Source organism: Parasteatoda tepidariorum, chromosome 4, assembly GCF_982258835.1.
Source record: "Parasteatoda tepidariorum strain Cologne lab strain chromosome 4, Ptep-v5.0, whole genome shotgun sequence".
Classification (NCBI taxonomy): Eukaryota; Metazoa; Arthropoda; class Arachnida; order Araneae; family Theridiidae; genus Parasteatoda; species Parasteatoda tepidariorum.
The window spans coordinates 41,690,231-41,708,602 of NC_141758.1; the positions used below are offsets into that span (position 1 = coordinate 41,690,231).

Below are 18,372 nucleotides of genomic sequence, written 5' to 3' on the forward strand. Positions count from 1 at the left end.
ACAATGTTATTTGCAAATACCCTTAACAAATTTTTCATCAGTAGTCCTTATTAAGTGCTTATTTTACTCTTGAAATGAAATGGTTTCTAATATCTTAATAATCCTATTTCTTTTTTATTGTGGATTCTAAAAAAGTCACAAAGTTACAAAAATATTTTTGAAACGTAAAATAGAAATGACTGGAAAATTTACTTGTTTTTAAGCGTTTAATAAAAATTTAGCCTGTTATTTGAAAAAAGTGTATAATGTTGTTAAATATAACAACTTACTTAGACAGAATAATGAAAGCTTTTGTGCTTTAGAAAGTTATACAGTTTTTATAATATTTAATATTTTGTTAAAACCCTTGTAAAGTTGAAAATGCTTAGAAGATGCTTAATTTTTGCTTAAATAGTTGAATGAGAATTTTGATGCGTTTGTTATTAAAAGTTAAAAGGCATACGGAGAAAAGAAATCTGGTGAAATCATCGACCTGTATAGTAAAGACATTTCGTCTAAAATAAAACCATAATTCTGCTAATAAAACCAAAATATACGGCATTTAACCTATATATTTGGTTATTTTTCCGTTCGTATAATATAAATGGTTTGCTGAAAATTCTGATTTTTAAAAATTATTGTTCATATTATCATACATTTTGTTAAAAAAAATATATGAAACCGCAAAATAAATTTAACCGAATAAATGGTTTTTAGGTCATGCTCTAAGAAGGTAACATGATAAAATTACCAAAATATTTTTACATTTGCAAAATTTTATCACATATTATAAAGCCATATTTTATTGTTAATTTTAACAAAATCATTAGTAAAGCACTTCGGTAAAAATTACCGTGTTTTTTTTTTTTTTTTTTTTTGGTGCACCCATAGAGCCATATTCTGCTAATTTTTACCAACCTTTTTCTCTCAATACACAGTGCAAAGACATAAATAATATTATTTCAATGTTGCTGGAAAAAAATATTGTAGTTTGATTAAAATCTTCTGATAGAATATTTTTGCTATTTTGCTAAGTCGAAATTTTTTTGCTATTATCTAAATCACTTTAAGCTTAAATTTTCTTCGTAATGATTATTGTATTTGCACCACTAGAAAAACAAAAACGGAATACCTTGTTATTTCCTATCTAAAAAATCAATTCAATCTGATTTTTAATTTTAAAATATTATCCGTATTAATAAATACATCTTCTCGATTCATAAAAAGTCATCTTAGTTCATGAAAACCCAATCATTAGATCAAAAGTTATTTTTAGAGTATTTTTTATTTTGTTTCTGTTATTTATTAATCACGGTACATTCGTTTTTGAAAAAAAAGTGTATTAAGTTATAATCATATTCGTAAAGATAAGGGCATTTGTAAACAGCCTCAAATCCTTTAAACTAGTTAGTCTATTTTGGGAAATTGGGCACGCTAACCATAAATAAACTTGCTCAAAGTATAAAGTTCTAGCAATTTCTTTTACTTTTATTTGAATATTTCTAAAAATCATCACAATTATCATTTTCTCACACGAAGTTAATTTTTCCCTCAAACTGGAGCATGTTTTTAAGTAGTAGTTCATTAGGTTGAAAGTAATTTTTAGAATTCTGAGAAGTATGTATTTATCGTCGAAACTAGTAGTTAGTAATCTATGCTTAGAAGATTATATTTGCCTTATGTAGCAACAAAATTACAAGCATTTCTTTAGTTAATAATAATCTAAGTAAATAACACTGAATTATCTCTAACTGTAAAGAGGCTTCAAAAACTAATTCAGCGTTTTTTCTAAGAATATTATAGTATAATAAGTAGTAATTTCAAAGAAGAATCCTGTGTTTTTTTCTACAAAATGGCTAGAAGTTTTTTAATAATTCTGAAAAAGTTAAAATTGTTCTATATTAATCGATGCAGCATTCAGTTTTTAAGTTACCCTACACTGTAAAAAAAAATCTGTTAAGTTTACTGGGGAAAAAAAACTGTCAGGATACGTGCCAGTGGAAAAACAGTTTATTTCTCCTAAAAATATTGGTATTTGAAAACGGACACCTATAATTTAATCACATAAATACTGTTTTGACTATTAATTTTAGTTAAAAAAAATATTGATATTTCATCAGATATGAACTGTTATTTTTATTGTTTGCTTTTTAACAAACTTCGTTATCTTAAGAAACAAACTCTGTTATTCTAACAAAAATTTAACATGTTAATTTTTTGTGTTATCTAATTTAAATGTTATCTAACAAAAATTCTGCTATTTTAACAAATATTTTTGTCATTTTCATAAAAACTGCTGTTTTAACAAAACAACGCGATAAATAAATATGTCAGTACTCTGTTCGGTGATATTTGGACAGAATTCGTGTAATCATTCAACGCTGGGATTCGAACCTGTATCACTTATTTGGGAGATGGTGCTTTATCACCTTAGCTGCCGATGCTCTAGTTTTCATTATGAAGAAAAATCATTAGCTGTCTTTATCTTAAGTTTCATAGAAATCATATTTAAGTGTAAAAACATTTAAACTTATATTGACCCTCCCTTATAAAATTGTCTCATAACTTAACTTACTAAAATGTTATTTCTAAAGCTACAAAATAATCCAGTACAGTATCATTTTGACAGTAATGTTGATTCGCTGTTTTATTTGAATACGATGTTCAAAACCATAAAATAATTGTTGAAAAGTAAAAAGTAAGCTCAGAAAATAATCGTAAAATGATTTGAAAATAACTTAAGATATTGTGCGGTAAGCAAAACTGAGTGGCAAAAAGTAGAAATGGAACTGACGGTTTTAATCCGTTTATGATTAGGGTACAAAAACAGAGAAAAACCGTTTTGTAAACAAAACAACTTTAAACGGTCTAATATACAGAAAAAACCTCAAAAACATATAAAAATTACTCTTTTTACGCTGTGAGGGTAACGGTTACAAACTAAGACAAACCAAAGCGGTTAAAAACTTTTTCTTCAAACAGTTTCTTTCCTCTCTTTTTTTTTTTTTTTTTTTGGTAAAATCTAAGTTTTTTTTTCCGTAGAATTGACAGTTTTTTTTTCTTTCTTTTTTGCAATGTATAAATAACTGAGTTTCACATGAGAATCTACTTAAATTAAGTTCAGAGCATTACAAAAAGAGAAAGGTAAGAACAATTGTATTTTTCTTTTCTTTAAAATGACTTTAATTTACGACTTTAATTAACATATTTTAATTTGCGAAAACTAGCTTTAACTTTTTAGTAAAACCCTACTTGTCGTAACTTCCAAAGAATCACTTACAACCGGCGCGTGTTAAGCGTCATTTTGAAACATTTCATAAAGTTATAATATGCCCAAAGAGGATTAATTGAACAATCAACCCAATTCTGAGCTTACGACTACCAATGTTTAACTTCGTAGCCTTTATAATTTTAAACCCAATCCAAAAACAAGGGAACTCCAGGATCAAGTATTGGGAGAAATTTGCTTTCGAACATTTTGATGGAGTTAACCAGCATTTTCGCATTACATAGAGATAAAAACCAAACCTCCCACGGTATTACATCCCGCATTACACAGAGATAACCCATGATCAGTCTAGCACTGCCGTTATTTTACGTCAGCACTGTGGTCGGTGCAAGCCGGATGCGGAATTCGTATCGACTGGATGTATCCCGGACCACCTCATTGGGAGGCGAGGGCTCTATCCCCTGAACCACCACAGTTCCGATGAAATAATTAAACGAATCGCGACTTTAACAAACTTCATGTAAATGAAGTAGCGGTTCTTGTGCAACAGAGTAGCCAACAATATTAACAGATTCTGCTACTAATAATTTGTCTGATCATTAGAAAATTACAAAAATAAACGTTTGTCATATCAACGAAAATTATTAAATACCTTTAATCAAACGTTTAGAACAGTTTTATAGATCTATGTTAAAGATTTCTGGAATAATGAAACGATTGGAGTTTGCTTTTTTTTAAAAATTAGATGAAGAGGGAGTTTTCGGCAATAAAAAATTATGTTACTTTGTAGCTGTTAAACACAAAATATAATTCACTTTAATTTCCAAAACAAAAAGACATTAAATGACAACTCCCTCCATTCCACATTGTCCATTTAATACTAAGTTCCCACACAGTTACATTTATAACTTAAGTACAGATTCATTTTCGCGAATTTAAAATTACATGATTTGTTTTTCGTTCATTCCTTTCATTTGAATAATGACTAATGAAGAATGATAAATAAGTAAAATTAGACAGTTTTTTTTTAAGTATCGATTTTGTTATCTAATTATTTTAATAACAAGTTTTTCAATGACACAACAATTTTTTTTCCCTAGATTAAAAGCATCATTTTTATAAAGAACTTCGTGTTGCAAATTCAAACATGCGTGAAAAGGATGTTGTTATCAAATAAATTCGATAAAGTTTATTTGGTTAAATACTGTTTTTGGACATTTTCTCAGATCATGTCGGTGAGATTTCTGATAAAAGTAATTCCGTAATAAAGGGATAACGGAAAAATTGTAACAAATGCTTAGGTCAATTGATTTCAGCGACATTCTTCTCTCGAAATCACATTGATTTCCATAGTAATGGCAGTAGTAAATTTAGACGTTGAAAAAAACTCTTCAAAGATGTCAGAATTGCGTATCGGCATGACTAATAAAAATGAAATTTTATTATCTCAAAATTGTTTGATTTAACTGACAAAACTGTTAATTTTAGTACCAGCCATCAAAAAATAATTTTTTGTTGTATCAAGAACGAGACCAGTGTTCTACTCTAAATTGACCATATTAGATATAAAAGCGAGAATAAAAAAAATCTTAAACCATCTCTAGTTTTGAAACAATTGAAGTATATTAAAAATTAATAGGTAAAAGCCCCATACTAATAATATAGAAAATTAAACTACAGTGGACTTTGCTGACCTTTCAGGCAATGTCGTTCACACTGTTAAAATTTCTCGGAAAAATGATTAAATAACAATTTATTTAATTGTTATTTTACCATATTCAAACAAAACAGTCAAATTACCATAAATAAGATAGTATTCAAACTGTTATTTGTGAGAAAAACCATATATTAACTGTTTTTTCCTCATTCGGTAAAGAAAAAAGAATTTCATCACAACTAGGCACTACTAATGAAGCTACTTAATCCCATGCTGTTCTGCACATATTATAGCTTAGAGGGCTAATCAGTCAATCTCATGACCGACACAACGGGGGTTCGAGTGCCAGTGTGGACAACACAATATTTCCTCCATTCCCTTCAACGCAATAAAAGTTCTCAGTGTCATACACTCCCCGATTTGCGACCCTGGACTATTAGAATACGATGCTCTCATTCACGTCTAGAGGGCAGCACCATAAAGCTGCTTAGCACAAAAAAGTCAACGATTTCTCATCTCTTACAATAGGAAAAACAAAAAGATTAACTATTTAATTAAATCCCATGGTTCATTTGATAAATTACAACTCAACCACAATCTAACTCCAAATTCCTTACCTAACGAAAACCTTAATTACAATGTCCAGTTGAGTTTCTTTTTTGCGGTTTTGAAACCATGATGTCAATGATTAAAAAACCGTATAGTTTTGTATTTGTGATTTTTTAATGTACCGTAAACTTTATGGTTAATTGGATGAACACACTGCTGCTGGTTATTTTACCGTAATTTTAAAATGAAAATTCTAACAGTGTTTATCAAGAAGGAGGCTCTTATTTCAAACTGACTGCGTTAAACATAAAAGCGAACATAAAAATCTTCAACCACCTCTAGTTTTGAAACAATCGAACTATGTTAAGAATTAAACTCCTTAGTAATGTAATGGGAAATTAAACTACAGCGGAATTAGCTAAGCCTTGTACAATGTAGTTCAGGAAATCAACATAACTGTACATAGGCAAACAGCCGCTAAAGAAATACTTTTTGACATTGAAAATGTCCATTGAATTTACTTTTAAACTTATAAGCCCCTATGGACATCTCCATCGACCTGTAGTTTTTAAGCAATTGGACTACATTAAGAACAAAAATACGTGCCTAATACTAATGTTAAAGTAAAATAAACTACTGGGTATTTCGGAAAATTAAAGTAAATGGGATAACTTCAACTTTAATGCACTTCAAGTTAACTTTATCAAAAGTCTCAACGGAAAAAAATATATATTAAATAAATAACTTTTTGATGTTGACCATTACGTTTGATTTTAAACTTGAAAACAACCATGAAAACTTTCAACGCTCTCTAGTCTTAAAGCAATTGGATATATTAAGGATTGATAAAGGCAAAAAAACTCTATACTAAAGTTACGGATAATTAAGCAACAGTGTAGAAATGTTATACGATACTTAAAAGTTAATACGATGTAGTACAAGTTATCTTGATTCGATGGAATCAAGTTTCTACAGACAAACAGCAACTATTCAACCAACTTCATTATTTTTTAAATGTATTAGTAAAAGTATCGTTCCGTTAACTTCCAATTAAACAAAAAATATTACTTAGCATTTTTTTCTCTCTTAAGTCATCTAATTTATAAAATTTTTTATATGAAAAAAATTATTATCAAATATTTAATTTCATTGTTAATTTGCGACTATTTAAAAACTACATGCACGCTAAAATTTGTTTTTAATGGGTAAAAGTATCTTTACATTAACTTCCAATAAAACAAAAATATTACTAAGCAATTTTTACTCCTAAGTTATTTTATTTATTCAATTTTTTATTGGAAAACAATTATTGTCAAATATTTAACTTCATTGTTAATTTGTAAACTATTGAAAAGCTACCCGTACTCTGAAATATATTTTTATTATCTCTTTCTTTTTTTTTCAATCTTTATCAATATATTTATTTAGCGAACGGTCGTTTTTTTCTCGTGATGAATACGTTCTAAAACGATAAACGCCGTTAATCGGTTTGATGTTTTACAGATAATTTGTGTTTAACCTTAACCCTTAAGACAAGAGATATATCTACTTTTATCTCGATATTTCAATTGCTCTTGTCAATAAATAATATAGTAGTACAAAACCACATTAGTCAAAGTTGATAAAAAGATAACTAAAATCAAATACTTTTCTTGTTGATAAGATGTAAACAATAGATTTCTCCGGATTATATTTTTGTGAATTATTAACAATCGAATGTATTATTATTTCTTACGTGTCATAAAATTAAAATGTAATTACTCTAATATTTTTTTTTTCCTTAGATTGATCATAATAATTTTTTTTTAATTATTCAAATACATTTCAGTTATCAAACAAATAAAATACCAAAAAGGTGTACATTGATAATAAAAAAATATTTTTTGTTGTAAGAGAGACATATACAATAAATTATTTACAATTTGAAATAATAAAGCATATTTGAGCTCTATGTTTAGAATATTTATAGTTATTTAGATTTAAATTTAACACATAGGAGAAATTTGTGAGAAGGTTATATAACTTATTAAATAGTCAACTTAGTATACTAAGTTTATCTATCCTAACTATCTACTTAGTTTAGTAGTTAGGATAGTAAACTTATTAAAAATTGCATGTTGTCAATTGGGGAAACGAAAGAGCCGAACAACTAGTCTATAAAGAGCTTGAATTACAAATCAATCTATATTTGATTATTTTCACCCTGCAATGATTCAATTTAAAAATCAAATAAAAAAAAACTTTCAATACGGCAAAACAGGTCGACTAATCAGTTTCATAAAAACTAGTTCCTTGAAACATCTTTTATTCTGATTTCTATTTAAATTGCTTCTTGACCCAGCATAGCTTTTTAAATATTCACCGGGGGTAATTTTGGAAAATAGGAGTTCTGCCCAACTTGCAATGTTCTGTAAAATCAAGGTCACGTGATTTCTAATTGCTCACTTTACCTGGATATTAGGTTAAGACTTTTTCCAAAAAACAATACCCAACGAACCATTTTTGACTATTCCAATAAGCACCACGTTTCAATACTGCGTTGATTGAAATTGTCATAATGACTTACAGCCTAAGAGTTCAAGAAAATCAGAGAAAACAATAAAATTATAACTTTAGACTACAACCGGACACAAAAAACTCTTCAAATAATGAAATAACTTGTTCCTGGGCATGAATTTGTAAATAAATTCTCTTGCAAGAATGTTTTTTTAACCTTTTAAACCAGCTTATTATTTAGTTATTTCCCTTATTTTTATTAAAACAAAACCCCTGCCTGCGAACCATTTGTTTTTCTTTCTGTTAGTAAATTCTTTCTTTTTTTTATTTTATAATTTTGCTTCGTACAGATTTAAATAAAGTTTTGGTTTGGAAAAGTGCCACGCTATTTTCCCCTTGAGACAATCCAATGAAGTACATCATCACTAAAGAAATGTGTTAGTTTAAACTTATCGAAAAAATTTTATAATTTGATTTAAAATTCAAGCATTTTTCTGTTTTATTACTCTAAATTAAAATTCCATGACGTTACAATTACAATTTATGTTTCATTTTAAACATTTTAGTTTTAAGTTTATAATGGACGTCTCTTATTAATTTACAACCAATTACTTACATCACACATCAAAACATACTTTTAAGAAATCGTACAACTTTTCTTTTAAAAAAAACAGTTTTTTATACAAAATAACTTAATGTTCCTTCTATTATTAAATATTACAAATTTCAACTTTAAGGTTTGCAGTTTTTACAGAAGCATGTATTTGTTACTAAACAAAGATTATATTAATACTAAAAAGCTTAAAAACATAACTTTTCTTACTTAGCATATCAACAAATTATTGAATTGAAGAACATTAGAATTTAAAAACATCACCTCCTTTACTTAACAAAACTAATTAATTTAGCACGATGCATAAAATCACGTGTAAAGTGTCTCTTTTTTGTGTGTTTCGAGACATGGGTATTAAAGTAAGGATCAATTCATACTAAAAACATTCCTCTGTTCAATGCTTTAAAACCATACCTCTTCTTTTATTCAGAAACAAATTAAAGGAATTTGCGATATTGATTTATCTGTGAATTATGTTATCTGTTTTTAATATTTAGAGTTGTGGGTATTTAAGTAAAGATGAGTTCATACTAAAATGTTTTAAAAGCTTTGCTGTTATTTTATTTTTCAACATATCTAGGCTTGATGTAACAATGAGACAGATTTCTTACTTAAATGCATTAAAAATGAAACTCTTCTTTTAATAGCATTCTAAGCTAATTAATCATACTAATTACAATTTTGCGGCATCTGAAGCAAATGTAAAGCACAACATTCTCGTAAAAAAAATTTTAAAAAATTATATTACCATTGAAAATTCCCCACACGTCTTTTGAAAATGATGCGTTTAGTGTTCTTTCTTTTAGATTGGACAGTAATATAGGGTGAGTCTAGGGTAGATTCTCAGCTTAAATATCTCTGATATTTGACATAAAATATCCTCAGGAGTGGACAGATCATGAGTTGGGTCCTCTTGCCGTCAAGCTAACCGAGGAAAGTTTTCGTGGTTTTCCTCTCCATGTAACGCAAACGCTGGTTAATTCCATCAAAAAAGTTCTCCATGAAGACAAATTTCTCCCAATACTTAATCCAGGAGATTCCTTGTCTTCTGGATTGGGTTCAAAATCACAAGGCTACGGATTTAACCCTGAATAGCCGATTCCCAAAATTGTGTCAACTGTTCCACGACGGCTATAAAATTTATTGTAGCAGATGCAGTTTCGCAGGAAGCAGTTTAAAGTGTTAGACAGCTTCCAGTTCTTTGACAGTTTAGACAAAGCACTGTTTTTCATGACAACAAAAAATATGCAAAATTTTAATGTTTATTTTATTTTGAGGTCAAATATTTTTTGTCAATTATGTATTCTGTTGTTTTTCTATGCATAGGTTCCTATTTTTCTCGACAAAAAACTAGTGCCATGAATCTTAAATTAACCCTATTTTAGCACATTAACTCAATTGAAAAAGTTTTCAAAATTATCAATTGATATTATTATCAATTATTTCATGTTGCCCACAACAAATTACAAGACATCAACAATAGCAAGATAACAACAAGAGTTAAATGTTTCTCAATGTTAATTAAAAAAAAAGAAATAATTATTCAAGTAATATTTTATTAATCAATATATGATTATTAGGGTATTATATCAATAATTTTTTTTTCTATCACAAACCTGTAAAATCTTATTTTTCACATCTACGATCATTATTTAATATAATTTGTGTATAAGCTCTAAACCACAATAACAATGTTACTGAAATCTCTCCTAAAACTAGATTTAAACTAAACTAAATTTATGAATTTTTAAAAAAAAGAAAAAAGAACTTTTTACGAATGAAATTCCTGCTCCTTCTGAGAATGACCTTTATACGAAAGAAATGATTCCAGTCTACTGAATTTTAAATGTTGGTAGACTTCAGATTGTTTTGTCTACAAAATATGTAGTTAGAAAAATCAAGCATATATTTTCAAGAACAAATACGAAATGATTTATTTGTCATTGTTTGAAAAATTTCAGAATTTCTTTCTCTTTTTTTTTTTTCATTTTAAACTAGTCTCTCTCTCCCTGTCTTTCTATATATGTAAGTCTCTTTCTCTATCCGCATCGATTATGACTGACACTTTTACATTGTTCTGCAGACATAAAATTTTCATGAGTATTTCCAAAACAGACTAAAATGAAAAGGTGTCGAACACACACCTTTAAATCAACTTAGATTAAAAAGAAGAATTCATGAAATAAGCCTGTTCAGCACGAAAAATAAATTATCATGCTGCTAGGCGAGAAATAAAGAACTATACAATTGCAGGGCTTCTTATTCTGAAGTGTAATTCTAACTTATAAGAGTTATAATTAACAGTTTATTGACCGATTTTTTTTTTTTTTTTTTTTTTTTTTTTTTTTTTTTTGTATTCATTCTTATCATAGAGCTTTACGGTTTTCGTGTGTTTAACTCATCAGTAAAACTTGGAGTTATTCTTGGTGATATTTTAAAGTATACGTGACCTAAAAAATTCACTTTTTTTTAAAAGTTCATTTTTTTAGCAAATGAACTTTGAAAATTCATCTCCATTACATTTCAAATAAACAAATTTCTTTCACTTACAGTGTTTTAGACGATTTCTTAATGATAATAATAATTCAAAATAATAATAATTCAAAATAATTATAACAATTCATTTATAATAATTCAAAAAATTATAATAATTCATTTATAATAATTCAAAAAATTATAATAATTCATTTATAATAATTCAAATAATTATAATAATTATAATAATTCAAATGGATAATAATAATTCAAAATGGCTTTTTCCACAGGGCAAACAGAATTTCTACTTTTCAAAATGAACATTATTCCTGCTCTTCTTTAAAGAATTGGAAATAGTGAAACAATTAGAACGAAAGCTTATCTTTTTGGCTTACATTGCATTCATTAAAGTTAGACATTGGATTTCGTTCTTGAATTCGAAAATATTTCATCTTTATATCAGTATTAGATTGCTGCTTTTACGAATGAATTATTATTGTTCATTTTTCTCTCTGAAAATCCTCGATACGAAAATTTGTGATTCCTCACAAGATCACTTTGAAATACAGCATTTAAATATGTAAAAAAAAAATTATAAATATATTTAATATATTAAAGATAGTTAAATAATGGTAAAACCTAGACATTAAAAAAAGTTATAGCCGATGGCAGACTGATTAAGTACCCTTCTCTCTTAGCAAGAGGTAAGAAAAGTTAAACAACCTCACAAGTCGAAACTTACTTATAGCTATCTAGAGAAATAAGAGATGATTTCTGTATTTTTTCCGCTTAGTCAAATAAGGCCAGATTTGAAACTAAATGACTAATATTACTTGATCAAAAGACTTCATTCACTTCAAAAATATACAGAACGGATATAATAGTCGACATGTTTCAAGTGCTCAAAAATAGGCGCCCATTTTCAAGACTTAGCATGAATGGGAAGAAACAAGAATGATCTATATAAAACGTAAAATTCCCAGCGAAACATAGAAATCAAAAATGATAAACAAAACTAGAAAATCCTCAGCAGCCGACAGAGAATAAAAATAAATATGAAAAAAAACAGAATAAGAAAAGGCATTGTGGCTTATAAAGGCAGATCGACTGTTAATTCAAATCTATTTATTTTTTAATCGAATGAGTTTTTTTAATATCTAACCGTTTCTGTTTCTTAGGATTATTTATTTAATATAGAACTAATAGTTTAGAAGTTAAAATGGTATTATTTATATAAACCATATAGTGCAGGGGTGTCAAACTCAAAAGCTAACTTGGGCCAAATAAACAATGCTTAACTTTAGGTGGGTCGCAAAAATTAAATAAAAAATAAAAATATCAGTGTTCATAGAAACATATATTTTTATTTTCAATAGTACTTTGTAATAAACATAAATAAAGTAAAATTATTCTTTGATATTTGACATCTCTTCTCTGCTACTATCTTTCCTATTTCGGGAGAAATTTTATTGGCCGAGACTACTTTCAAAATTGGCCCAGCGTGAGCGTTATTAATACGGTTTAAGACAGAAGATTTATTTTTATTCATGACAGAAAATAATTGCTCGCACTGATGAGTACTTCCAAACATGGAAAAAATTTCATATGCGAATTTTCGAGTATTTTCAAACTTAGGTAAATATTTGTAAAATTCAGGCACACCCACTTCAATGAATTTTGCCTTCAAATTTGAGTCGCACTGAATCTCAATCACTTCCATTTGTATATTACTGGGAACTGAGTTTATATTTATTGAGAAAATTGAAGAAAACAAACAAAATTTTTCTTCTAAAGAATTAAAATCTTTAAACCTTGTTTCAAATTCTGTTCTAAGATTAGAAATTTTTTCTGCGTATTTTTGATACGATGCAGTTTCCCTGGAATGGTAGGTGCCGCAAGCCAATTAGAATTTTACTTTTTCGCGGGCCGCAGAAATGTTGATCCCGGGCCGCGAGTTTGACACCCCTGGTATAGTGTTTACCTGGTATATACAACTAGTTCTTCCAAACTATTTACCCTTGAATTTAATCCACAATTTCGTGTGTGTGACGTTAATCTGTAGTACCTTATCACTGAAAAATTTTAATACTTAGTCACTAGAAAAGAAACCTGTCACGAATGTCTCTGAATGTCGACTCTGATTGCTTCTAATGTAGATTCCTTTTATTTTTAATGTTTACAAATCCACGTTTATAAAATATTTATTTTTCATTGCAGGATAATGGTTTTACACGAAAACCTTCCCTCATTAAAACAGATTGCATTAGTTGGAAAAACTTTCTTGGCTTAACAAGACAAAGAAGTGAGATAAACCTCAGCGACTTGGGACTCCTCCATGGTGAACAGCGACGAAGTCGTTCTGAAGTAAGGGGCGTCAGTTGCGACCGACTGAGTGTGGGCTATCACCATTCACCCAATATTTGTCCACCTCCACCCGCTCTGATAAATACAAAGACAAGAAGTTCAAGTCCCGTGAATAAATCTGGCTGCTGGTTAAGAGGACGAAAAAGAGAGAGAGAATCAAGAAGCTCTTCAAACAACAGAATTGAAATCGCTGGTAAAACAATCGTTACAGAGAGTACTCGAAAATCCTCAAAGTCATCGGAAGTTAGGACTATTGCGGACCAGACAAATGTCACGTCTAATAAAGCAGATAAAAAATCAACTAAAGATCAACGTTATGCCAAGTTGGGTAAAAAGAATGGCGCTGAAAAAGTCATAGAGGAGGTTATCTATGCTGAAATAGGATTCACTCCAGTTGAGAAGTTACAAAATTCGAAGAGGGAGAGTAGTAAAGGAGCTAGCAAAAAAAATCGAAAGAAAGGCTTGGCGCCACAAATACCATTGAGAGATGTGAATGGGGATGTTAACCTCAACCCCAATGGTACTATAACGAGCAGACCAAACTGTTTTGATGAGAAGCCTAGGTCATCGCCATGTATCAAACCTCCAAGAAAACCACAGACGAATACTAAAAGTTCAGAAAATATTCGAATATCGAATAAAACAAGTTCCGTGAAAGGTTCGAAATTGTTGAATTCACCTAAAGGAGAATCGACCAAAAATAAAGTTGTAGCTGTAGCTGAAATTCACAAAAACAGAAGCAGCGATAAGAAAGAAAGCACAGATTCTGTTAACACTGATGTTAAGCAAATCTATAGTAAAGTATCAAGTGAAAGTAATAGGAATAAAGAAAATAAAATTTCTAAAGAGCAAATTCGTGCTGCAAAAAATGCCATCGAAAGTGATACATCCAATAATAATATTGAAAAAGATGCGCAAACTGACGAAGAAAAGGAAAGTGCGCAGGAAGAGAAAATAGAAATACCACCATATCATATAGATACCCCTGATTATTCCACATTAGATTCCGAGAACGATCCGAATGGTATTAATCAGGATCCCAATAGAAACGAGTCAAGAGTCAGTTTAAGTGATTCAATAACCGCAGATTCCATCGACGAAGATTTCAAAGCAGTTAGTGATTCTAATGCTACATCAAGTTCTGAAATAGATAATTCAAACTCTGAAATTTGTTATTCTAGCATCTTGAGAGACTCTGCGACCGATGTAAGATGCTTCGATAACGAATCCTCGCCCAAAAAAGTCGTGCGCTTTGAGAAATTCGATTTGATTGATAAATACAAAAAGAACAAAAGTGATTGCGCTAAAATTACAGACGAGGATTCCGATACTTCGAGCTCTAAATACCAACCGGTGTCAAAGAAAATATTGGATTTCAACTGCAACGAAATTACGACACCTGAAACTGAACTTCTGGCAAAACAGTCGCTGAAATATTTTGACAGTGATGGTGTCGATAAAACTACTTCTTCATCCGAATGTCCCAGTGAATGTTCTCTATATTCCTCTCCAACCCAAAAAGAATGTCCACATAACGGAATGACTGTAAACGTGGTGGTAAGGAATCCTTCTCCGGAATTGACTAACTGCATGGTTGATTCGCAAACAGACGACGCGCATGCTCAGTTGGTAGTGAAAAAGAGCTTTGTGCTGACTATTGCTAAGCAAGAGAAAGGTTTCAAAAGTCTTTTTGCTAATAAGAAACCTGATGTGATAAACGTGGACCAATCAAAAGACCATAAAATATCTGTGACATTTTTGTGTTCCAATGGCGCTCCTCCAGACGCATGTACAATAGGAAATCCAATTGTAAACGCTTTGCGACTTCGATCTTTAAGTGTTCCTCCACAGAATCTACCTGAACTAGAGCCACCTCCTCTACCTCCCCCAATGAGAGGTAGATCAAGAGAGAGGCGCTCAAAAGAACGTATTCATTGCAAGAAGACACACAAATCAAGAAAAAAAGGTAAGGCTTAAATATGACACTAAATTTCTACCACTAATGATAAAAATAGATAAAGAAGTAGTGTGTGTGTGTGCAACATTTAGTGCGAGACATAAGGCAATCTAACTACATTACTTACAACTACGAAATTCTGTTTGAAACAACTGTGGAAAAACCGTTTATTAATTGCTTTCACATACTACTGTTGATCAACCAGAATTTTATCCCACCAACTAGGCCCACCTAATGAAGCTACTTTGCTCCTCGCAGCTGGATAAATATCATAGCCGAGAGAACTAATCTCTCAATCTCATGATCGACAGAATGGGGATTCGAATCCCAGAGTTGAAACCACAATATTTTATCCTATTTCCTTTAACACGTGATGAGTTTCCAGTGTACTGCACTCCCCAAATTGTGTTGTTGTTGTTAATTTATGTCGCACTAGAGCTGCACAATGGGCTTTTGGCGACGGTCTGGGAAGCATCCCGGAGGATGATCCGAAGACATGCCATCGCAATTTTGATCCTCTGCAGAGGGGATGACACCCCCGCTTCGGTAGCCCGACGACCTGCACGCGAAGTCGAGCACTTTACGGTAGCACAGTTTAACGAGGACCAATACCGCACACCCTCGGTCCCTACGCAGACTGATCCAAGTGGTCACCCACCCGCACACTGACCGTAGCCAGTGATGCTTGACTTCGGTGATCTTCTGGGAACCGTGTCTTAACGATCAGTCCACTGCGGGACCCCAAATTGTGACTTTGAACTATTAGAATATGATACTCTTATTTAAGCATAGATGGCAGCAGCATGTCGAGTTAAATTTCTTTTCAGCCGTTTTGAAACAATGTTAGTTGTAAAAGGTTAAAAACTGCAAAAATCCGTATAGTTTTGTAATAGTGGCTTTTTTTATAAAATAAAAAAAAACATACTTGTTATTAGCGGTTTCGAAACCATAAAAGTAAAAAATGTTCTTTACCGTAAATTTTAATGTTAATTGGATGGACAGACTGCTGCCAGTTTTTTTACCATAATTTTAGAAGGGAAATTCTAACAGTGTTCCTGGGGCCCCTGAAAGTTACAAATATTTGTGTTTTTCTAAACAACGTTAACAAAAGAAATATAAGCTGAAAATTACAAATATAACATAATTTTCTAATGTTACGAATAATTTATAAGCATTTTTACACAAACAACATGTAAATTTGGTTTAAAGTGACAACCAGTGGGTGTACTTTTCAACTGTTTTGTTCAACAGGTGACAACTGTTCTGTGCCTGAAGCATTTGATTTCTAAATCAAAGGCTGAGTCTTTCACCCAGATTTTACGCAGGAAATAGGAAAATTGCTAAGTTCCTGTAGCAATTCTTCACAATCATTAACCTCCACTAAGCTAAAAGCAGACTTCTGTTTTTAAGTAGTTTAAATTTGTCCCAAAAGACATCACATCAAAATAAACTTTAAAAAAAATTTTAAATATGTAAGGAGAGCGGTTGCCACAAACAGGAAAAGTGCCCAAAATACTTTAAGCAAAAGATTAGATATGATTACTATCATAATTCTTTTCACAAATGCTTTGTGGCAAAATCTATGAGATTACATTAAAAATAATAATATGGCGAAGAGTTGCCACAAACAAGAAAAGTACCCAAAATACTTTAAGCAAAAGATCAGATATGAATATTGTCATAATTTTTTTCACAAATGTTTTGTGGCAAAATCTATGAGACTACATTAAAAAAAAAATAATATGGCGAAGAGTTGCCATAAACAGAAAAAGTGCCCAAAATACTTTGAGCAAAAGATCAGATATGATTATTGTCATAAATTTTTCCACAAATATTTTGTAGCAAAATCTATGAGACTACATTGAAAAAAAAATAATATGGCGAAGAGTTGCCACAAACTGGAAAAGTGCCCAAAATACTTTAAGCAAAAGATCAGATACGATTATTGTCATAATTTTTTTCACAAATGTTTTGTGACAAAATCTATGGTACTACATTAAAAAAAAATATGGCGAAAAGTTGCCACAAACAGGAAAAGTGTCCAAAATACTTTAAGCAAAAGATGATTTATGATTATTGTCATATTTTTTCCACAAATATTTTGTGGCAAAATCTATGAGAATACATTAAAAAAAATAATAATAATATGGTGAAGAGTTGCCACAAACTGGAAAATGTAGTCAAAATACCTTAGGCAAAAGAGAAATTATGATTATTAGTATAATTGTTTTCACAAAGCTTTGAAAAAATTCATAGCAAATTTCATCAGACTATATTTTTAAAAAAAATAATACATATCAATCATTTCAAAAATGAATTTAAAGCACTTTTTTTAATACATACAAAGCTAAAAGCGCAATTTTGCTTTGAGTGTAAAATCCAATTTCATCAGTGCAGAAGCTTCTTTTGTAACTTAAAATTTCATTTAACTCTCTTATTTTTAGTATTTCAACAGAATGAGTAGTGGCGTGACTATATAGGATTCGTGATTTAGTGATGAAAGCTAATCCTTTGTACTAAGCATTAAAGTAGCCATTTTAATGAAGCGTCATTACCCCGAACTATTTATTTTACATCATTGAGGATGTTGCAGTGAGAGTGCTTCTTTTTCTTTTTCACGTTTCGAACACATTGTAATTCTTTAAGAGGATGATGACGCACGGAATAGAATCGGGAATAAAATAATATTCTTTGTTTTTATAGTCGAGTTAAAAAGGATAATACATATGCGTAATGACAGCTTCAAGTCGTTTTAATAGTGAAATGGCTTCATTTTTTACACTTAGCAATTGCAACAATGATCTTTTTTTCTTTTTTCAAGCAACATTGTTTTTTTTATGACATCATGACAAATATTGATGCCAAAGTGTGAAAGAAACTGTTAATAATTCGATGCATCGATTTCAATTTGCAAAATAGTTCCGATGCCGGTGTGTGTTATTGTGACGTTGATAGTTTCAGCACAATTCTTAAAATGTTTTTATCGTGGAAAACGGTAATAGAGAAATTGAGCATTGGTGCATGTTATTTTCGAAAAGTTAATGGTCGTAGAA

General features: G+C 30.2%; 1 protein-coding gene across 2 annotated transcripts in view; it reads left to right on the forward strand.

The window, feature by feature from the left end:
- The window catches only part of LOC107456442 (uncharacterized), a 75,009-nt gene that overhangs the window by 45,790 nt on the left and 10,847 nt on the right, over positions 1–18,372 (forward strand). For both annotated transcript variants that reach the window (XM_016074304.4, XM_087160997.1), the window contains one exon: positions 13,216–15,328. In XM_016074304.4, the coding sequence (XP_015929790.1) occupies positions 13,216–15,328 (2,113 nt within the window). The remainder of the gene's footprint in view (positions 1–13,215; positions 15,329–18,372) is intronic.